This window comes from Lissotriton helveticus, chromosome 11 (assembly GCF_964261635.1).
Source record: "Lissotriton helveticus chromosome 11, aLisHel1.1, whole genome shotgun sequence".
Taxonomy (NCBI): Eukaryota; Metazoa; Chordata; class Amphibia; order Caudata; family Salamandridae; genus Lissotriton; species Lissotriton helveticus.
In genome coordinates, this window is record NC_136072.1 from 680,200,300 (window position 1) to 680,224,597 (window position 24,298).

At 47.3% G+C, this 24,298-nt stretch overlaps 1 protein-coding gene across 2 annotated transcripts in view; it reads left to right on the forward strand.

The window, feature by feature from the left end:
• The window catches only part of ADD2 (adducin 2), a 422,666-nt gene that overhangs the window by 350,181 nt on the left and 48,187 nt on the right, over positions 1–24,298 (forward strand). For both annotated transcript variants that reach the window (XM_078666540.1, XM_078666541.1), the window contains exon 13: positions 6,520–6,682. In XM_078666540.1, the coding sequence (XP_078522666.1) occupies positions 6,520–6,682 (163 nt within the window). The remainder of the gene's footprint in view (positions 1–6,519; positions 6,683–24,298) is intronic.

A 24,298-nucleotide genomic window follows, 5' to 3' on the forward strand; every position in this document is an offset into this window, starting at 1 on the left:
ACTAGTATACCTACGCTTCTCACTGCCACTTTCAAACACATTAAACTCATACTCCCTCAATTTCATTTTCTCTAAATCACTCACAAACAAACTTTCATACACAGAGAATTAATTTCTACTTACCTTTCTTCCTTTGCTGCCTACTCAGAGGCTCCATGGTGGCAGCAGAGCAGACATTTGGTGCTGGACACTCAAAACCTGCAAGCTATGATTCCCAACGAGGAGGCAGGCAGAACAGCCGGGCCAGGTTTAAGAGGAAGATCCACCTCAAACACTCTCCCTGCTTTTAAAAAAAAAATGTATTCATTTATTTTTTGTATTTATCTAATTCACCTCAGACCCCAGTAGACAAAATAAGCCGTCCATACCGTTACTCAGTGTTAAAGAGACGTAGGCTGCTGGACCAGGAGGAAACGCCCCGCCTACCGGTACAGAATAGTCTTAAGATGACACTGGCCCCAAGATGGAGAGGGTTGGTTAGACTCCCCTCTGGTTCCAGAGAAAACGGTGACTGTTAATGTTGGCCTATAGGTGGGGGGACTGGAAGGCCCAACACAGTCAAGGGAGTTTCAAAAGAGGCATAATCATAGGATCCAGATTTCTTTATAAATGAAGACTCAGAACATTAATGATACTAATTAATAAATTCCCAAAACTTACATTAGACCATGTTAGTAAGCGATCCCATAGTGCTTTCTTTTTACTACTCTACTTTCTACTATAATCTAACCTGGAAGTTGTAAATAAGGAAGACAACCACTCAGAATGTGAAGGAGGTGCAACTTCCACCCATCTTTTACAGATTTCCCTCCAAGCCAACCGCACTACATAGAAGAGGAACAGCCTAGCGGGGCAGCTTATTCCACTAGATATCAGGCCAAGATTAATTTGGATTGGACATCCAAAGATGTCAGCAATGGTTTTCCCTACTTTTCCCCAAAATTCTGCTATCGCAGGGCATTACTTAAATATATGTATGTCAGAGGCGTCTTCTAAAACACATTTTTTACAGCAGACTGGAGGCCCCGTCGACATTTTAGTCAATCTTAACGGTGATAAATAATCCCTATGGACCTTAAGCAAATGGTTCCACCTCAGCCAAGCTGGTGTACAGCAGCAAACAAGGTATTAAAGGATGTTTGCCACAAATGTTGGCACTGTTAGTTTGGCAAGGAGCCCTCCCACAGTTCTGCCGCCAATTTAAAATCCCCGTCGATAGCCTCCTCAATGGCCCAATAAAGAAAAGAAACCTCCTCCCTCCCCGGTGGTCTTACCACCAGCTGCTCCTCAAGAGTGTTTCCTACACCTATAGGTTTTTTTAAAAGTTTGGGACCAACTCTGAGCTAAATATATTTAAACTTGGACATGCCTTCTTCTAGCCTATTATATAGTGGCATCCATGGTAAAAGTGAACCCTCAAAGGCGAGGTTCCCCCACACCTTGAATCCTGCGGCTCTAAGAGGTAGCGCACACCTGTCCATCAGGCAATCTGGTGCACCTGGAGAGTCCCACTGGGGGGCCCGACTTGGAAAATAATTGAGACCAGTAGACTGTTTAATACTAGCCCAAGTTCGAGCCACCCCCAGCAGGACTTTTAACCTAATCTTTTAGAATAACTTCTGTTCTCCAAATTTGAACAGAAATCCTTCCTGAGACAGACCAGCACCCTTTAACATGGCAGAGAACAAGGCCCACATCCCTGTGTGGTCTGGGGTTTTTAAGAGCATTCTCCAGTGTACCAGTTGGAAGGCCCATGTATAATATTGCAGATCAGGAAGTGCAAGGCCACCCTTCTCCCTCCTGCGCCTGAGCTTCTGCCTGGCGATCTTCGTAGCCCTGTACGACCAGACAAATGAATGAGTTGAATACCTGCTGAAGCTTGGCTATAGCTGGTTTTTCAAAGAGTGATGATATTAAAAAGAAAAGTAATTTTCGGTAGCACCACCATCGTGACCAGGTTGATCCTCCCCAAGATGGGCAAGGGGAGATGGGCCCATGACTTCATTAGTTTCTGACACTCCCGGGAGACATTTGCCAGGTTATCCCCTGAGATCTTATCAATGTCCTGCACTATTCTCATCCCCAGGTACCTCATTTCACGCTTGGTCTGATATTGACACTCCGCCAGGTTCCACGTCATAACCTCGGTTTTCTCCGCGTTGACCTCATAATCGGATACCTGCCCGAAGTCCTGTGCTAAGCTAATGACTTGGGGAAAAGTCATTGCGAGATCAGCAGAAAGAATAAAAACATCATCGGCATACAGGGCTACCTTCCTCTCCCAGTCAACAAAACTAAAATGGCAGAATACTAGACTCCTCTCTCATACGCTGAGCAAAAGGCTCTCCCTGGTTCTTGATAGGACTGTAAGCAGAGCCCTATCAGAGTTGGGACAGTGCTGGGGATCCTGTCTCTTCTGCTCTGTGTGACTCCTCATTGTCATCAAGGGTGGACTGAAGTGCGCCCTACCAGCCCCATTTTATCAGATACACTGTGCTGCCTGAGGCATGTGTAGTATGTCTGGTAAATAAAAAGGATTGTGCCTGGGTTGTAGGATCATAGTTGAGCTGCGCCCCTCACATGCGCAATCCAGACATCCACCTACAGAGTACTGTGTTTTTAAACAGCACTCTGTAGCTGGACCGTTGCTCGGACCCCTCCTCCTGTCACCGGAAGCCTAATGGAGAGGCAGAAAGGGCTGACCTGCACACTGCAGACTTCATGTAAACATAAAAGTTATGTTTGCATGAACACTGCTAAATTAAATTATTACAATTGTAATAATTTAATTTAGCAGTGGCTCCATGGTAGCTCAGAGACTGCAGGTCTATGCCCTTAATCCCCTGAAGAGGAACTTCCCCAGGCGATCAAAGTACTCAAAGGAGAGAAGAAAGACAGCCTACTTTGAATGCTAACATCCCAGCCTTTGTATAGTAGGATATAGTTGTTTTGGATGATTGCATTTAACTGATAATTTGGAGTGATCCAGAAAATGTCAGTTAGGTGAGAGAGGAATGCTCCTGCTCTAGGACAAATCAATCTCAGGTCTAAGGTCGGGTTTCAATTAGGCTGACTAACTTTATCTGCTTGAATTGAGGGATCCAAGACCCTCACCTCAGATTGGCCTGAATAACCCCAATTTTACTATATGTGAATTTTCGTGGACTATATGAATGTGCTAGTAACTTGTGCTCTCTTGTATTAATGGCCTGTACAGAAAGGGTAATTGTGGAAATTAAATCATTTTACATAGGAGAAGAGTTATGTTGTAATGTAATGTAAGCATATATGCTAATAACACTGTGCTATTGTTTCCTCTCTCTTGGCAGATGTGCCTGCCATATAGTGCTTCTGTGTGGTGGACGCTTGCTTGGCAGCTGCTGTATTGCATCTCTTCTGTGTATAAAGGAATCCTGCTGTGTTATGGCCCAAACTGTGCCTGCCTGCATGCATGCAAGGAAGCTTGCACTATTTTTGTCTGTGCTTCACCTGTTCTGTGTATGTGACTGCAACTTGTCTTGCAGCAGTCTTTGCCCAACTATTCTGTCTTTGAGAGGTACTTGCAGTACTTCGTATACTGTGTATATATGTGTGTGTATTTTACTGCTGCTGGCTATAGCTATATCTCTCTTGTATGTGTAATTGAAGCTCGAAGAAACATTTCCACTACAAACTAAAAACTATTGACGTTGTTAATAACTGTTTTAGGAAAAAACATTTAAATGACAGTTACTTTTTAGATTGTTAGAAATTCACTATTTTCTAAGAAAAATCATGCCCTTTTTGAAAACATATCTATTTACATTAACAATGTTCCAGCGCAAAGTCCGGTAAGGCGACTGGTCCCAATGGGATACCTATAGAGGTGTATAAATTGAATGCCCAGAAGTTTGCCCCGTATATCCGAGCCATGCTCCTGGAGAGTAAAGTGAAAGGTCAGCTCCCATACGACTAGCGTGTGGCAAATATAGTAGTTATTCATAAAGCGGGTAAGCCCAGCACACAATGCTCTTCATATAGGCCCATTTCACTTCTTAATGCAGAGCCCAAAATCTTTTGCGAAACTACTTGCCACCAGATTGGTCAAGGTAGTCACAACCCTGACACACCCCGATCAGTCTGGCTTCATGCCGCGCCGTAACATGGCTCTTAACCTGTGGAGGCTGCATGGGATTTTTGGGGGCTCCTCGAAGATACAGGAGCCGGCGGTCCTAGTGTTTTTGGACTCCGCTATGGCATTTGATAGGGTTGAATGGAATTATTTGTTTGCGGTTCTGGCGAAGCTGGGTTTTGGAGGGGAGTTTATCGGATGGGTACGACTATTATACACTAATCCGCTGGCCAGAGTGGTTGTTAATGACTGTAGATCGAACGATTTTTCACTGGAGAGAGGGACGAGACAGGGATGCCCGCTGTCCCTGCTACTTTTCGCTCTGGCACTGGAGCCGCTGGTGGCGTGGGTCTGGTGGGATCGGTCTATACGGGGATTGCAGTGGACACTAGACTGGGAGGATAACATTTCACTTTACGCCGAAGATATTCTGCTCTATCTCACCAATCCCAGAGTGTCTTTGATTAGTTTCCTGGATGTGCTTTCCATATTTGGTAGATACTCTGGATTTGCTATAAATTGGTCGAAGTCGGGGCTTTTTGTCCTTGCGGGCGAACCACCAGTAATTCCGTAGTCGTGCCCCATTCAGATTGAACCAGTAGGATTTAAGTATCTATATAACTCTCGACCCGAAGTTGAGGTATACCAATAACTTGGGTTCCCCCTTGAGCCAGTATAAGAAAGATGTGGAGCGCAGGAGGGCTCTTCCACTATCATTGCCTGGAAGGGCGGCCCTGTTTAAGATGATGGCCCTACCTCGATTCCTGTATGCACTACAGAATTCAATGGACCCAGTACCGGTCTCCTATTTTAAAGAAATTGAGGTGCTTCAGAGGCAGCTTCTTTGGGATGGTAGACCCTGAATAGCATTTGTCAAACTAACTCTCCCATGGTATGATGGGGGAATCGGACTCCCGGGTTTAAGAAAGTATTACTGGGCGTCACAATTAGCAGCTGTGAATCATGTCATGTATGGACCCCCTGGGGACCCAGGTTATGCCATAGACCGCGGGTTAGCGCCTGGTGGAGATATTAATAGAGCTTTGTACGCTAAGCCAGGGAGATTTGTGTTAACGGGCCCAACTGCACATGCAGTACAGGTGTGGCACGCTGCTAATAGGTATTTGGGCTTGGAGGGAAGACTGACATTTGCAACTCCCCTGTTTAACTCAGAGAGACTCTGGAGCTTGTCAAAGTCCAAGGGGTTTGACAAGTGGGATCTTATAGGGATTACCCAGATAAAGGATGTTTGGGGAGGAGACAAGATACATACATCCTCACCCATGTACCCAGGGGCGCCACACTTCCGGAAGCCTCTCCTCTTGAAGACCGAGTACTTGATGGGCACCTTCCCGAGAAGACTATCTTTTTAAGATATAAGAAGCTTGTCAATAATATGGATGATCCGTTGGGACGTATTAGAGCGCAGTGGAGTATGGACGGGTTGGAAATAGATGACGAGGACTGGGTGGAGGCAGTTTCTTCCCCGAAGGTAGTGGCGATTCAGATGAGGCTTTGATTGGTGCAGCTAAAGATTTTGCATAGATCATATATTACCGGACCCCGATTGGTGTGTATGGGGCGAGTGGGGAGTGGAGAGTGCAGAAGGGATTGTGGAGAGCCTGGCACTTTTATGCATATTCTTTGGCACTGCTTGGCACTACAGGCGTTCTGGACGAAAGTTCATGATGAGATGAAAGATGTCTTGGGGGAGGATATACGGACAGAGGCTTGGAGGTGTCTACTGAATGTGTGGGAACGCACGGATCTGATTGTATACCAGAGGCAATGGGTGACACTAGCGTATATGGTGGATAAACGGAATATAGCTCAACCTTGGGGAGCAAGCCAGCCGCCTCGAGTCTCCAGATGGACCGAGGACTTAGACTGGTGTATGTTTAGGGAGAAGTCGGTGTATGTACCCAGGGGTTGCCCGGGGAAATGGGGAAAGGTTTGGGGGGCATGGAGCACTCATCGTGGAGAAATTTGTGAACCACCGGTGCCACGAGCGGAATTGGAAGTACAGGAATCCCGGTGATCCTATTAAAACAAATATAGTTATATGTGATTCTGTACATGTGATATACGGACCTATACAATGAGAAAATTATGGTTTCACCTGATGCCTTTTTTGTTTTGTAATTTCGTTTCTGTTAATTTTGTTAATAAAAAGAGTTTTAAAAAAAACAATGTTCCAGCCCACAATTTCACTTGAGCTTTATTTTAAATATATCCATTTTTGGAGAAAAGGTTTAAAGGCTTGTCAGATATTTATGCCACGAGCACTTAGACTTTGAAATAAGGATGTCAGTGGTGCCACAACAATCCTTTCTACCTTTAAGACAAATGTCCAAAATATTTCAATATGTTCAACGTTCCTTTTAATAGTTGCATATTGGTATTCTTAGTCCACAGAAAGCTCACTCGTTACCAAAACAGAAGTGGAGGCAAAGGAGCCGCCAGAGGAGATACATACGGAACCTGAGACACCAAACCCATTCAGTCAATTAACAGATCAAGAACTAGATGACTACAAGAAAGAAGTGGAAAGGAAAAAAACTGGTCATCAAGGTGAGTATCATTGCAAACTGAAATTGTGTTCAGCCCATATCAATATAAATGTAACATTAGCATTGCTTGTTTAACCACAAACAGCAGATTAAGACTTCTTGTAGAAATGTCTTTAATGTAGAAGATGGTCAGATGTTGACATTGTAGAAGTGTCATCCTTTAGGGATACGTGCAGCGTATTTCACCTGGGACCAAACTATGTACTGGGTTCATGGTTTAGATATGCATTGGTGTCCACAAAGAACTAACAATACTACATTACAAATATATATTGTTTTCATTTGTAAAGCGCCTGTTTACACCAACGGTGTGTCCCCGTGCTAGGATCAGAACTAGGCAAGAAAGAAAAGGAGCATAGGTTGCAGAATGAAGGTACAAGATCGCCACCAAAGTTACGACACAAATATCCAGGTTTTCAATTGTTTGCGAAAGGAGTGTTCCACAGAGTCAGTTCGCAACATTAAGGGCAGGGAGTTCCAGATTTTTGCTGCCAGATAGCTGAGTGAACGAGCACCCATTCTTGCTTTGCGAATTTTGGGAACCTTATCCTGAAGGATTCCACTCGATCTGAGGGTGCGAGATGGAGTGTAGGGGGTGATCAGAGGTCGAAGGTAGGTAGTGCTTCTATTTCACCAGATTTGATGGCAAAAACACGTAGTTTTGTGAGCAATTCACTTCTCAACAGGCAGCCAATGGAGAGTGTTCAGAGCTTTAGAGGCTGAGGATCTTCTAGGGAGATCAAGAACCAAACGTGCCGCTGCATTCTGAATGCTTTAGAGTTTGGTAAGACTTCCCTTGGCTTCTCGTAGATACAGAACATTGCCATAATTCAGTTGTGACATGACCAAAGCATGCACAATAGTTTTCCAGGCTGCTATGGGGAGGAGATTGATAAGTTTCCTTGGGACTTTTTTTTTTCAAAACCGTATTTATTAAAAGTTCAAGCAGATCAAGTGTACAGCACCCCAAGAGCAGGGGAACACGACAAGATGCAAAGTACAGTAGAAAATACGTATGGCTCAAACTTTCGATTAACCCCTACCCGCCCCTGTAACCCCCCCCCACAACCCCAACAGTACCAACTACCCACCCCTTATCCCACCCTAACCCGATGCACGTGATCACAATTAGCTGCAGAAGACAAGAGAAAACACGCCAGGTGTCTTGGAGCTATCTTGGCCCCGAGGCATTCAGTCATCAGGCAGACCATCATCCGTTACAGTGGGAGGATCTAATGTCAGGTCTCTGTAGTCTGCCCACCGCTTCCAGATCTTGTAATGTTTCCGAGGGCAGCCCCTGGCCTCAAATACCGGCTTTTCCAGCCCCATGAGGAAGTCTAAGCCCGCCTTCCAGGCGCCAAGTGGGGGGGCACGGTCACTCTTCCAGGCCCTCGCCAGGTCTCTCTTGGCCACAACAAGGCCCAACAGAAGGAGATGGCGCTTACAGACGTTACCACCCACTTGTTCGAGGACATGAAGAAGACCCAACCTAGGTGTACGAGGTAGCTCCCACCCCAGCACCTCCGACAGGCAGTCCCACACCCCACCCCAGAACCGGACCAGGCCCACACACGACCACACAGTATGCACCAATGTGCCCCTCTCGGCCCCACAGCGCAGGCAATCCGGGGAAGCAATAAGGCCCGCCCTCCACAGTCTCTCCCTGGTGTAATAGGCCCGATGTAGGTATTTAAATTGTATGAATCTCAACCGCACTGCAATAGCCGCACCCCGGGGGGATTCCAGCGCCTCTCTCCAATCATCCTCATCCAGCGGTCCAACATCCACCTCCCAGGCGGCCTTCAACGACACCAGAGAAGAGGAGCAATGAGTGACCAGCGATTGGTAGATTTTCGAGACTTTTTTATCCCCAAGGTCACCCATGAACAGCTTAGCCTCGACGGGGCTGAAGTCTGGAAGCTGGTCCAGCTCCACTAGGCTCGGCGCCAGCGCATGACGAAGCTGTAGGTACTTAAAAAACTGGGTCTTGGGCATCGCAAACTCACCGCTGAGCACTTCAAAGGACTTAAGGGTAGTTCCGGTAAGTACGTGACCAAGCGACGAGATCCCTATGGAGTCCCAGCCACCAAACCCTTGCAAAGAAGCCAGCGCCGGGAGCCGCCCGTTATGCCACAGGGGAGTTTCGGCCGTCAGCCGTCCCCACCAACCCATTCGACGTAGTGCCTGCCTCCAAATCAGGAAGACCACTTGTGTCGCATGCGGCAGCGACTTCCGCTGCCCCGCTGAATACAAGAGGGTATGGAGCGTGGCATCACCCATCAGAAAACGTTCCAGGGCATACGCTGGGTCATCGCGGCCACCGTACCACCACTAATTCAAGACCAGCAAATGAGAGGCTTGATAATAGGACAATATGTCAGACGTCGCGAGGCCTCCACAGTATGTGGACAAAAAGCAGGTCCGCAGTGCCACCCTAGAAGCACCCCCAGCCCACAAAAACCGGCCTAATAGGGAGTTCACACGCCGGAACCACTGTGGGTCCACTCTGTATGGATGGTTCTGTAATTGGTACAGTAGTCTAGGGAGGGCCACCATCTTAAAAATAGCAGATCTGCCATAGATATTCAGAGGCATGCGTGACCATGTCTTAACGTCGGATTGAACCCTGTCCCACACCGGTTGTATGTTACGCTCCCAGGCAACAGCGGCAGACTCCGACAGGAAGACTCCGAGATACTTCAGGCCACCAACCGCCACCTGCAGTTCCACCGCCCAAGGAGACACTTCGCGTCGGCCCCCCAGCATCCAGAGGGTCGATTTGCGAGGGTTAAGGTACAGTCCCGAGACCTCCCCAAACACACGCATTATCTCCAAGATACGCGGACCCGAACGATCCAGGTCTGTCAAAAAGAAAAGAACATCATCCGCATACAGTGCGATCCTGTCCGTGAGGCTCGCACTCCACACAAAGCCACGAAGCTGTGCATCAATGCGCACCCAGGCCGCCAGCGGCTCCATGACTAGCGCAAAGAGATATGGGGACAGGGGGCACCCCTGCCGGGTCCCCCTAGCAATCGGGAATTTCTCCGAAATGGCGCCCGAGACACGCACCGAGGCTGTGATGTCGGTGTACAGCAGTCGGACATACGAGACAAAGACTGGGCCTAAGTTGAGACGCGGCAACAGAGCAAAGAGGTATGCCCAACTGACAGAATCAAACGCTCTGTCGATGTCCGCCAGTAAGAGCGCCGCCCGCTCCCCAGTCGCCCCTATCGCACCAATCGCCACCTGCGCCCGTCTGATGTTGTGCCTCGTCGCCCTGCCCGGCATAAAGCCCGCTTGATCCGGGTGGACCAGATCCGTCACATACGGGAGAAGGCGATTCGCCAACGCCTTAGCCAATAATTTGGCCTCAAAATTAATAAGAGAAATCGGGCGATACGACTCGTGTCTGTCAGGGGGCCTGCCCGGTTTCAGGAACACCACTATTTCAGCCTGACGCCAGTCGGCCGGCAAGCAACCAACCTCTCGCGCCGCCTCCAAAGCCCTCCGATAGTGTGGTCCCAGCTGCAAATGAAATTTCTTGAAAAATTCACTAGGGAAGCCACTCGGTCCCGGCGCCTTGCCCGTGTTAAGCTGTCCCAGCGCGTCGCCCAGTTCCTCCGCCGACAGGGGAAGGTCAAGGGCTGTCCTAGCCTCCTCCGACAACGCCCGGGGGGGCAGGTCAGCTATGAATTTGTCAATCGCCTCCGGTGGGAGACAATCACGCGAAGCGTACTGTACCCTATAATAGTCGGCAAAACTCGCCGCAAGCGCAGCAGGGTCCGTCATAGCAATCCCCTCCCTGTCCGTAAGTCCCGGCAGAGAGATCGGCTGTAGAGTTCGCTGACACAGGCGGTGGAGCATAGTGCACGATTTGTCACCCCACTGGTACACCCGACTGCGCGTGGCCAGCCAGGCCTGACGAGCCTCGTCCAGCAGGATCGAAGCATAGGAACGCTGCGCCTGAAGAAGTAGCCGAAGCGCCACATCCCCTGCATTGTCACCACACTGTCCTTCCAAAGTTCTCACCGCCGCCGCAGCCGCCACAGTGGCCTCCCGACGCCCCCGACGGGCAGCAGCACACCAGGCGATGTCCACACCCCGCAGCGTGGGTTTCATGGCCTCCCAGACCGTCACACTGTCCATGCCGTCGGTCAAATTCTCCCGCCAATATTGGGCTATCGCACCGCGCAAGTGGGTCGTATATTCTGCCCGTTGGAGATGCCACGAGGACATCCGCCAACGGAACGGCTGACGGGGTTTACACAGTGCAATCTGCACTGCGACCGGGGAATGATCTGACAATCCACGAGGCTGGATCACGGCCTGCTGCACCCTATCGAGGAAGGCCCCGGGTACAAACACACAGTCTATCCGGGAAAAGGAGCCATGCACCGCCGACACAAACGTGTACTCACGCGTCCTGGCATGCAGATGTCGCCATGCATCCACCCAACCGAGCCCATCACTCATAGCTCTCAGACGCGTAGGGGCAGGCGCCCCCGCGGCCACTTGCAGTCTCCGCCTGTCCAGAGTCAAATCCATTACATCATTCCAGTCAACCCCCTATGACAGCTAGGCAGTCCGGAATATCGGCCCACAATTCAAACAGGCGCTCCGCTAGAGACCACTGCAGGGGAGGGGGAGCATACACACTGCCGAACACCACAGGTTCCACTCCAATCATGCCCTTGACAAACACAAACCGACCCTGGGGATCAAGCCAATGGCGCTCGTGAACATAAGATAAGCGTCGATGGATAAGGACAGCCGCCCCTCTCGACCCCCTGGTAAAACCTGCATGGAACACCTGGGTATAACCAAAACGTTGTAGACTCAGCACCTTCGTTCCTAACATGTGTGTTTCTTGCAGCAACATGACATCTGCCGAGTCCCTCTTACCCCAGCACAGCACTGCCCCCCTTTTAATTTTGTCCAGCATGCCCCTGACATTCCAGCTGAGAATCCTCATGGAGCCACTAACAGGCGCCGCTCCTGAAGAATCACCCATAGTCTCGGTGGGAGAGCATCTGGAAATCCCCGGACCCAGCCCAAGCACCCAGTAGTACAAAAACCACAGCAGCAAAGATCACGTGCATCCCCAACCAACCACCCCGCATCCCCCCCCACCCGAACACCCACACAACATCCTCAACAACCAAACCCCTGCCTATCCCCCCTCCCCCACCCCTATACCTCAGGAAACAGTGAAGTACCTGTCGCGGCATAAAGAGCCCCGGGCCCAAAACAGAGCGCCCAAAGCCCCCCAGGCCAATGGATCCCCTCACACACCCCAACTATCAGTACCTCCCCTTGGGGCCCCCCTCGAACATGGGAGGAATGGGCCGCCCATGAGTCAGCACCCCGAACCCCGTTACGCACATGTGGTCCACCGCATAAGCGCAGCGGGACAGAACAACCTTAAACAACACGCCCACCCCCTGTGGGACCAGCCACGGCCCAGGCCACCCTACACCACACACCAGCCCATCAACCAGTAGTGTCACCCCTACGGCCACCAGCCCAGGCTAGAAACGAAGGACATGCATGGGACAGGAGAGGGCCCTACAACCCTCAGGACCCAGTCCCAGACTGAGCAGTGTCTGACTGTGCACCATCCAGTAGGCCACCCCCGGATCGGGAGCGTCGTCGCGACCTAGACTTCCGGCGTCTCCTGCTCCCGTTGGAAGATTCGCCCCTCTCCGGCGATGACCCACGCGATGCTCCGGAGTTCAGGCCCGGCTGGGCATTCGGACGGATCCTGACAGTCTCATCTGTCCATTGAAAAACCGCCTCCGGAGTGTCAAAGAAGTGGGTCTTGGAATGAAACACAACACGCAGACGTGCAGGGTACAACAGCGAATACTGAATTTTCAGTCCACGCAACTTGGCTTTCGCATCCTGGAAGGATCGGCGCTGCTGCTGCACCAGCCTGGTATAGTCCGGAAAGATCATTATCCTGTGACCCTCAAACGATAAGTCCTCCTTTGCCCTTGCTTCCCTAAGGATCACATCCCGGTCATGAAAATTGAGGATCTTAGCAATGACCGGACGCGGTCGCTCCCCCGCCGGTGGCTTCTGCGCCAAGGCTCTATGGGCACGCTCCACCACAAAGCAGCGTGATAAAGCGTCCGGGGGAAGCCAGCTCTCCAACCAGTGCGCCAAGAATGAATCCATGGACCCCTTCTCACAATCCTCCGGAAAGCCCACAAAGCGCAGATTATTCCTTCGCGCCCTCCCCTCCGCATCCTCGACACGGAGCGCCAGCCCTTTTTGGATCCTGGCCATGTCTTCCACCTTCTTTTTCAGGGCCACCACATCGTCCTCCACTCCAGTAATCCGAGTCTCGGTTTCGGTGATGCGGGCCACAGCATTGCGGAGATCCTGGCGCAGCAGCATGACATCGGCGCCAACAGCCCCAATCTTGGCATCAAGCATGTCTCTGGACTGCGTAATGGCGGCCATCAGGGCCGCATTATCAGGACCTGCGCCCTGGCCCCCACCGGAAGCCCCGGATCCTCCACTGGGCCCCGTGAATTTATCAATTGCCCCTTGCTTGGCGGACCCAGTGCCGCCCCCTCCTCTCGTCATGGTTAGCGGCAAGGAAAATGGCCACACTGCCCCAGTGGTGGGCCCCTCGTTGACAGCAATGCAGTAGGTATGGCCACCCAGGGGGGCCAGGGAAACTCCGTCGGGGATCAGATGCCGTCTCCAGTGAGCACCCCCAGCACACCAACACCGCAGCCCAGCTCCAGGCGGCAAGCCCCAGCGGGAATACCTGGCAGGATAGTCACGGCACTAGGGAAGGGCTTCCAGGATCTCAGACTGGACCTTACCCAGAACCCACGAGCCGGGACGCGCAGAGGAAGGTCTCAGGAATCGGGGACGTCCAGCCCCGACGACCGCCCGGCCACTCCACACCCCACCCGAGTCACAAAGCAGCGGCCAATGCAGAGCAGACACTCCGGACCACCGGAGGAGAGGAGGAGGGGGGGGGGGCACTCACAGTTCGTCTCAGGCTACCTGTAGGAGATCTCCACGTACATCCGGGCAGCAGGCTTGTCCCTCCAGGCACCATCCAAGTCCGACGCGGCGTGTAGAGCACTAGGACTCCATCTGCTCCGGGCCCACTTCTCAGTCCAGGAGCCAGGGAAGGCACCACCCGGCCAAGGCCCACCAAATTCGAGGCCCCGGCGTCCCCAGGGCCAGGCAGCAAGGACACTCCAGCGCCCCAGAAACCGAGGTAGGATCCAGCGGGGACTCCCTCCGTCGTCTCACCGGCCCCAATCAGTCCAGGGAGCAGGGCCGAGGAGTCGCGCCTCAGAGCGCACGCTATGTGGAGATTACCAGGCCACCGGGCAACGGGGCGCGATCCACGACCAAGTCCCTCAGGGTCCCTCCAGATGATGCCAGCGGTCGCCGCTCACAACAGGTGCCGTACCGACCCCAGGAGCCAGCCTCCACGACCCCCAGTCACGCAGACACAGACCGGCCCGGGGTCGCAAAACTCGAGGCCCCGGTCCCTCGGGGCCCACACAGGCCGCGGCGCCCCCAGACCGCCCCAGGAGCACCCCAGGGGCAGCCTCCGAAGACCCAGGCACTCCCAGCGGTCCCCGTGGGCTCCGGCGCCGATGCTGCTGGGTGAGGGTTCCCCCGACCGGCTCAACCACTGGCCGACGGTCTCGGGTCTCGAAAATCGAGGCCCCGGCTCCACTCGTGGGCAGTAGGCCGCGCCGCGTCGCCAGCAAGTGCGGGTCGCCGGAGCAGCTGATGAAGCGGGGCGGCACACCGGACAGGTCACGGTGCCACCCGGAACACTGCTAGCTCAGGTAGGGCAGTTTGCGGGGCTCGGGGGCCAGGATAATAGTCGGATAACGTGTGGGCCGGCGGGAGCTCCTCTAAGCTGCGACCGCCATCGACGCCCTCCAAGCCACGCCCCTCCTTGGGACTTTTAGGACTCCAAAATACTTAACCACGACTCTTCTAACTGTATTATCAAAGGGGAGTTCTGAGTCGAACCAGACCCCTAGATTTTTGGTTACTGTTTTTTTGGGAGGGGGGTGTGTCTTAGAGATTCAGGCCAACAAGCAGATGTCCAGATGTTATCAGCATAGGACACAATTGTCACATTATGTCTTTCCACAATGTATGCAGGGGGGCTGATATAGAGATTGAACAGAGTAGGGCATACAATAGAGCCCTGCGGAACTCCTTGCGCTAAAGGCAGACTTTCTGATAGAAAATGATTCTGTGAGACCTGAAAGCTACGCTCATGGAGAATGGATCATAGCCATCACAAAGCGCTACCTCCAACCCTGCATCGACTAAGCCTTTGAAGGAGTAGGTTATGCAAAACGGTGTCGAAGGCCACGCTTAAGTCCAATAGCACCAGTGCAGCGGTTTATCCAGCATCCGCACACTTCCTTAGAGTTTCAGTAGCTAACAGGAGAGCAGATTCTGTTCAGTACGAGGCGCTGAAGTCTGACTGAGTAGGATGATATAAGTCATTCGTGGTGATATGTGTAGTTAGTTGGTTATTCACCACTTTCTCTGATATTTTAGCAAATATCGGTAGTAGAAGGATGGGGCGTAGGTTATCTAATGCCGTGTGATCAGCAGAAGGTTCCTTCTGAAGTGGTAGGACAATTGCCTGCTTCCACTTCAAGGGATCCTCTCCAGCAAAAAAAGAGTGTGAAGTGTTGTTGGATATAAGGGACGATAATATCCAGCTCTTGCATTAGGACTTTAGGTGGGGCAGGGTCCGAAGGGGATCCTGACTTGATGCTAGACGTTGAGATGATGCAGTTGACCTCCTGACATGTTTGTTTGTTTCTTTAGAACTTTGGGATAAGTTGAGGTGCAAGAGTTATTGAGAGGATCAAGAGTAGGTGGAGTCCACATGTAGGATATGGAGCCTATAAGAAATCAGATTATTGGTTGGGGGGCTGGTACTCCCACTCTGGAAAAAACTAAAATTTTTGTCTCGGTCAACCACAAAAGTCACTAAATTAACATATGCTTATCCTTCTGTTAGCTTGGCACAAAAGCAGTGAGGCTTAACTTAGAGGCAAAGTGTAAAGCATTTATGCAGCACACAAACAGTAATAAAATGACACCACAGCAAAAGAAAAATCCCAAACCAATTTACAAAAATAGAGTAAATGTTTGAAAGATTTAGGTTTATATATATATATATATATATATATAGTGCTTAAAAGCACAAAACACCACTTGCGGTCATCTTGTCTTGCTAGACCTGGGGAAAGTTCAGGCCGACTGCGATGGAGCATGAATCGGATACAGGGACCAGCTTAGTACCGCTGAAGAAGTTACCTTCTCAAAGTCCGGCACATGAAGGTTCATTTGAGGTGGAGAGGGCTGCGAAGAGCATTTTTCTATTTACTTGTCCAGGAAACAGGCTGGAAATTCTTGAGTGGTCCCAGGAGGTAAACAAATTATTTACTTGAAGAATGTATTTTATAGTAAGTCAGGGAGGGCTTCTGATACGTGTGAGTATTTTGTAATGAATACCAGATAGTAAATCACATTGAGAAGGGTAAAAAAATGGTAGGACTTCACGGCTTTTCTATAAATATTATCTAAGACAATCCTTGAATATGGTGTTAGGGGCTAACCCCACTGTGTAACACAAGCCTTAGAAGTTTTTCAATTGCAGGTTGCTGGACAGTTGTGGTCTTTATGGTGATTTTTAGTGAACGTGATCCTACTGGGCCTGGTCATTAGTGCACCCTATTGAGGCTTTTCCCTCCTCTTTGGATTGTCTTCTAACATTAGTTTGACTGTGTTACACAAAACTGGATTACTTTGGAGCTATGAAGTTATGTATCTTGGCCACCCATGATTTAGTTGATGTAGCAGGCCTTTATTCTGTGCTTTCATTAATTTTCCAGTTTCACCTGTCATCCTGTTGGAAGCCTGTCTATCAACTGCCTTAATATAATGCATAATTGTATTCTGCCAGTTATTATGTATCCTCTGTTTCCTTGTTACAGCGAGTGAGACCAAGGGGCGGATTTATAGTTCGGTAGACAGGGTACTCTATCGCAAACACAACAGAGTGCCTTGTCCGCCAAACTGACAGTGTGCCTGCACTATTTAGGGTCAGGAGTACTAATAGCTTTCTGTTTTGACGGTGCACTGGTTGGCTCAGTTGACAAAAAGCTTTCTCTAATGGCCAGAGGGAGATGAGGCCGTTGTAGGACGAAATTTACACTACCAACCCTATTTAAGTAAGATGATGTGGTTTTTCTGGTCATCACTGCAAGGTAAAACCTAGTGGGGAAGTACAGAAAAAAACTGATACATTAACCCTCAAACTCAGGATGTGGAGGGAATTAGGGGCCTACTTACAAGAATGTCACACATTGCAGTAAAACAAGTTCCCTTGCTGTGCAGTACTGTGTGACAACCAAAAGGCTATTTAAGGTAATATGTTGCATTCCTGCCATTATCCCTGCACTGGCACCCTTTTGGTGGCCTAGCATCAAAGCAGGCACCCTTGCATTATGGTGTAAGGGTTCCTGCATTGCATGCAGGATTATTTTTGTGTTGGAAGGAAAACCTTCAAGCAGAAAAACCACCCTGAGAGACATATTCCGCTTTTTATGTGCAACGCAGCACACATAAAAAGAGAAAGTAACAAAGAGAAATAAATATATTTCTCCTCATTCCGCCTCTCCTCAAAGGCATACTTTTTTGGCTCATTCAAACTGTTTACCAGTTCTGGTAAATCTGGGACTGCATCAGAAACCATGGGAGTTGCATGGAAACACCCACAGAAGGGCAGAGTACGACAATGCAGCGATTTGTGCTGCATTGCTTTACTCCATATTTATGGAGCTACTCAGGGCCATCAGCACAGGAAATGACATCATGGCACCCTAGACTCCTCCCCCTTCCAGGACCTTCTTAATGACAGCTGCAACATGGACATGCAGCAGGTGCGCCAAAGGCAAGCCTGTCTGCGCCTGGTCCCTACCCAGAACCAGGAACACTGGTACGATCACTGCACAGCGATACTCAGCCGCACTCCTTAGGTTACTTGACCCCGGATGCCATTCCTTCAATTGCTGTCATGCCACACCTCACACCATGGTAGAAACTTTTACCTGTATCTACTACCGATTCTCCAGTAGCATCCACCCAGCCACCCCACGCAAATAGCAATGTCACCTCAACACCCCCTCCCAGCACACACGCCACAGAAACACAAACAGTGCCACCACCCCCACCATACACCAAACGCCACAGCAAACCCATACATCAACACCCCCTCACGTGCATTCTTCTCAACTCACGATCATTTAGAAATAAGGGAACTTCTGAGCAGTGATGCACCTGACATCCTCTTCATCACAGAGACCTGGTTTAACTGCTCATCAGCTCCCTACATTTATATGGCAATCCCAGCAGGCTACAAGATCGCTCTGCAAGACAACCTTCTCATGCGAGGAGAAGCACTCACTATCATCTACAGGGAATCCATCAAATGCACAACTTCCACAGAGAATGCCACCGCATTCATGTGACACCTGCACTTCAAGCTTCAAATCTCCGAAAACTTCTCCCTCGCCTACCGACCACCCAGATCATGAGTTACCTTTTCCAACCTCATTACCGAGTTTGATGCTCCGTTCGCCATCAGCTCCAGAGCCTGCATTCTCCGTAGTGACCCCAACTTTCACCTGGAAGACCAAAACGACCCCTGCTCCACAGCACTCCTCGAAAGCTTGAACAACATCGGATTCATCCCGCTTGTCACAGAACCATCACACTATGCAGGACACACACTGGACCCCATCTTTACTACAAGCGACAGCATCAAATACAACTCCACCATAGAGCTCACAAGGACCGACCATTCCATCATACACTTCCAAATAATACACCTCGAGTCAGCACTCCTACCAGGTTCAACATTTGAAGCCACTGCTGGGGCAAAATCACAGCAGCAGACTGGCTCAACAACCTCAGCACTGATTAACCTAGTCCCACAGACAACCTAGAGAAAAACATCACCAACTTCAACAACTGTATCAAGAACTGCACGGACTCCTTTGCCATTATCTAACCCAACAAGCATAGTAGATCAACCAAGCAGGCCAGGTGGTACACAGAAGACCTCCAAGACACCAACTGGCACTGTAAACAGCTAGAAATGAAATGGAGAATCAGCCTTGGGAAATGCAACTCAGTAATGACTCAATATGATCTTGCCATAGAGACTCAGTGATGTTACAGTCCAGTTCTCTTTGACAGAACATTGTAATTTAGCTAATTAGTACCCAAAATTAAATCTCCCATTTTGGGGCCAATTTTACATTTAAAATATCACTTTTCGCACACATCATTGTTTCCTGCTGAACATCACATCTACAGAATTTTCTAATGCTGACTGACCTATGTCAACCCAACATGTATGCATTTTAGTGTGAGTTGTAGCATGATACGAGTTAAAGGAGATTCAAACAGTCCTCTTAAACACGGTGGAAAGGATTATAATGTTACCATCTTGAAGGGAATCAATTATTGTACCCATGGTCAAAAAGGGCTTTAGAGGGGACCTCATTTGCTTTCGCCCAATTTCTCTAATGTACACTTTCGTAAAGATACTGAGCTGGGTTTCATTGACTCACATATAAGCATGGACACCTCTCAAGGTATAATATGGCTCCAAACAAGGTCTAAATTCGTAGGACCAGTGTCTGAAGCTATATTTACTGATCCAAATTATACGTAAAGGTCTTTAAAGGCTAATTACATCTGGCCTTCATAGACTGTTTTACAGTTTTTTTGTTTATAGACCAAAATTCTATAATATTTTTAGGCGAATGGCAGTCAAGCTGCATTGATTTATTTCATCGCTTGTGAATGATAATCTGTGGGTCCCTGTTGGGTATGGACAGAAGGGTGTATACAAGGAAAATTTATTTCCCTCTGAATACTGTGCCCTCAACCCCTTTCTCTTTCCATTGTACATTAACAACTGTGAAGCATTGTTGAGGAGGAAGGCTCAGAAATCCGGGAGACTGGGAAGAACGGCCTCTTGTCAAGGACGACAAACTAGCTCTGTCACTTTCATGGCAGTCCTGGATCTGAACACAAGAAGTCTCCCTTAAGTGAGCATTTAAAGCTACAGATTAAATTGAGAGTGCAGAGGGAAATTAATGGGCACACTCCACGCTAGTCATATGTACTAACTCGCAAGCCCAGTTCATGTGATGCTGATGGAAAAAAATCAATGGTGAAAATCCTACTTATCCTCTAAACAATTAAAAATGGAATCCCATATTAAGGGTTGGACAGCATAATGTGAATCTTTGATTATCCCAGTCTTTTTAGATGATCTAGTATTTTACAATGTGAGAGCTGCCCTAGAAAGCATTTGCCCCCACATGCATCAACCTATTTAGGAAGTGCAAACGGTGCGATTCGGTAAATTCGGCCGTTTGCACTTCCTAAATACGTTTTTGGGATGCATGAAACAATTCGCTATTTTTTGCATTTCTTAAAAATGCAAATGCAATTAAGGAATCGCATTTGTGCGATTCCTTAAATGCAATGCATCAATTTGTAAAAAATAGCGAATTTTGAAATTGGAAGTGCAAATTAACACGAGGTTGACCCTCGTGTTAATTTGCGAAAATGTTTAAAAAAGCAAAAAAATGCATTTTTTAAACTTGCATGTTACAGACACACATGTCCTTAGGACATGTGTGTGTGAAACATGCACTTGAAAATACATTTCAGGGGTGCAGGGGGGGGGTCCTTTGGACCCCCCTCTGCACCCTTGCAATGCATCAAAAAATTGCGAGTGCAAAAAAAAAATGCAAAACGGCATTGATTCCTATGGGCCTCTAGGCCCATAGGAATCAATGTAATGCCATTCCTTAATTGCGATTCGCAATTAAGGAATCGCAATTTCAGAAAATTAAGAAATCCTAAAAACTTTTAGGATTTCTTGATGCATAGGATTTTGCATTTCCTAAATAGCGATTCCTTAATTTTCGCTATTTAAGAAATGCAAAATCCTAGATTGATGCATGTGGGGGTTGGTATCAACCTAGTAGAATATGATTCATTCAGCTGACAGTCAAAAAAGGTCTTTGAGCCTGTGGTTTCTGACACTTCCTGATATATGTAGGGTAGAGTGTAAATGTGCTAAGTGCTATATTTGAAGGCTTTGAAAGAGAGGCTAGCAAGCTACAACTTAACTCTGGTTTTCACAGGTAGGCAATGAAGATATGTTTGGGATTGTTGTGTAGCCTAAGGTTGTATTTTGTAGAGCCTGAAACAAGTATGGATACTACATGAAATAGAGCTAGGGTATAAAGTATTTTTGCTGCTCAGATTAACACAATTTTTAAATAATCAATTTTCAAATTACAGTTACTCCAATTAGGACCCAGAAATGTATTCGTTTTGAGTCCTTTTATTGTGATGATGGCTATCCTGGATGATCTCACCGTCTGATAAATGTTCTTTTTCAGTGACAGGCTTGCATCAATGCAAAATTCATGGTATTTGACTTCTTGGGTATGACTAGATTAAAAGTTATCTATTTTAAGTTCCACAACACAAATTGCATTGAGATTTAGGAGTTCTTGAGGAATGAGAATAGATTTAATATTTTCTGTGTTTAGCTTGATAATGTGTGAAGACATTCATTTATTAAAGTGAAAATGTTAGCAAATACGTTGATTTCCATGAAAAGTCGCATGCCAACAGCATGCTGTTGGGTGGACTCACCTGGCTTTCAGTTACTCTGTATATAAGTTGAACAAGGTTGTGGTCAAAATAAAGTTCTGTGGGACTTCACACGTGACTGAGTTTGGTATTTCTGACTTTCAACTATGGAGGTTGCTGAGGTTCTGCATTTTCAGTGTGGATTTTAGTGAAGTTAATTTGAAAATCTGTGTTGTAGATATTCTAGACATTTCCTCTGCTTTATAGTGGCTAGATTAAGAGCAACTTCCCAAATGTATTTGTTATATAATTCCAATGTTGAATATTTATCAGAGGCGACTGAAATGTTACGTATGCATTAACTAAAAGAGATTCCTGATGCACCTCCAGAATTTGGTTTGCAGGATATTTTAGAGTAAGATCCTGTATCTGGTTTTGTTTTCTGCATTATTCCAAAGGGCTCAAATACAAAAGGGGATACGAATATTATCTGCTCTGTCTACTACTTATAGTTTCTGAAAGGTAGTATTGATTTTAGTACATATTATTCAGCATAGATAAACTTTGATATTTACCTGATTCAGATCAACAGCCCCTATATACCATTAGGAATATGGATCCCCTGCCATTAGTGGGTAAATTATTACTCTTAGACACAGTTTCAATAACGATTGCTATCAGCATCACCACAGACAATAAGTTTTATTTGCTAGAACACACAAACCTTCCAACCATTAGCCATACACAAATTATTATTTTCAGTCAAACCCTGTACTCAACTATGCAACAAAACTCCGTCATTCTCTACTTGCTCATTAGCCTCCTGCAGGACCTTATACTGCCTATATATAACTGCAACACATAATAAAAATTAGGGTTTTTCCAATTATCTCATATTGGTAATGAAATAATGCTCTTATTATCAACATTGTTTACCCAAGTAGTACAGAATATAGCCACACGTTTGATCTGCAGTCTTCCTTTACGTTCATCCTTCTCCCCTGTCTTACAGAAATTACCTTGCTTGCCTATCAGAAAGTGGGCCGTTTTCAAACTCTCCTATCTCACACATAATGCTCTCATACAGCCCGCACATCCTATCTGTCTTCACAGTTCAGTTATTACCTGCCCTTCAGATGCCTATAGACCTCAAATCAAGTGCTCCTGCTGACCTCATCTTTTTACCTGCCCAGATTTGACAAACTAGCTATTTTAGAATGTCCTCACTTGCCGTGATCAGCACAGCGCTGAGATACTCCTCCGGGAGTGAGTTGTGTGCTATACCAAGACACCTAAATAAATAAATCAATATAAATCTCTTCACTAATGTTCTACACTACATTACATCATCCACTATTTTTATCCAATGAGCTTGACACAGTTACTTGTGTTGAAGGATACTTCTAATGCAAATAACTAATATGCTCTCCAGTTTATTATAGTCTTTCCTCCCCATGAGCCATAATTAGTTGAGGGAACAATTTAGTTTAATCAGTGTGAAGTCCTTATCATTAGAACTGAATCATATCAAGGAAGTCTTATCACATTATCTTGAGAGCAATATTAGATGTCATCTGCATTCCCTTTTGAAAGCCAATTATAAATCCCCTTTTGGGTGACCTCACACTGAATGCAAAGCTGGCCTACATATGCTTTCAAAGCTTACCAGATGTACTTCCCTATTGATCCAAGTCTCCTGGAATAATAGCAGCGAGATTGTATTAATAAACCCTCAAGACAAATGTATTGTAGATTTCAATTTCATTGGAGGAAATATATATGGAGACAATGTTTTTAAGAAATGCACTGCCTGCCTATTAATGGTGTGAGCTCAAAATCAATTACCAGTTGCAACACATAACACCCACTCCCAATGTTTCCCATAACTGGTGTCCTGAATTCATGTCCCACTTATAGTTAATCTTCTTTATCCTCCTCATAGAAAATAATTACCTCGCTACTGCCTTACAAATCCAACAGTATTTGATAGCACAGACATGTTAGTTTATCAGTAATGGACAAACGTCCTAGCAGGATTGTATATGCAGACTGCCTAGGATCCTATATTTTCTACTCAACTTTAATCAACTAGATAGGCTCATGTGGAGTTCTTCAGTGCTTATTTCCAAAGTTTGTACATTTTCCTTTTATGGAATCCATTCATTTCTGTTCTCTTTCTTTAAATGCTCCTGGTAAATCTTCAAGATTGCCTTTGACCCTTGTGCATCCAGGAGCAATGCTTTTGTTTAGTCAATAAAATAGATGTATTCAATCCAATTAATGGTTAAATGCGATTAACTAAGGGGCTTATTCCACAATTATAGCATCAGTGCTTAGTAGGGGCAGGTCTGATTTACTTCGCAGTGACCATACAGACCATTAACCTCCCCTTGTCTTTGGCTTTCTTCACTTCCTTTCAGCTGTTTCATACTTTTGCACCCAGACTCATCAATTGACTTAAATACGTCTTGGAGGTTTATCAAAGGGGAACCTTTGCCTTTTTCTCCTCAAATGTTATTATCTATTTATACCTCTATTTATTATAGACTATAGTTTTTAATCTAATTGATTTATTTTTTCTATTTCAATGTTTTGCTCCTAACTCATTCCTACTGCTAATCGTTAGCGAATCTTCCTTATTGCACTTTACGTTGGTACTAATTTGAACCACAAAGCATGTCCCATTTATCTGCTTGAGCTTATCTCGACCATTGTAGCTTTTTATGTTCCACTATTTGTACACAAATGTTTTAACATTCACCCCAGGATTTGCCATGTCTTCCTTTTTCAGTTGCATGCCAGCCTATTGTTTTTGTGCAATACCCAACCATGAGATACCTTTCCCTAATGATTGGTCATCCCCCTTTTTTTCCATCTGTCCAGGGGAGGCTCACTCACAACTTTGCTA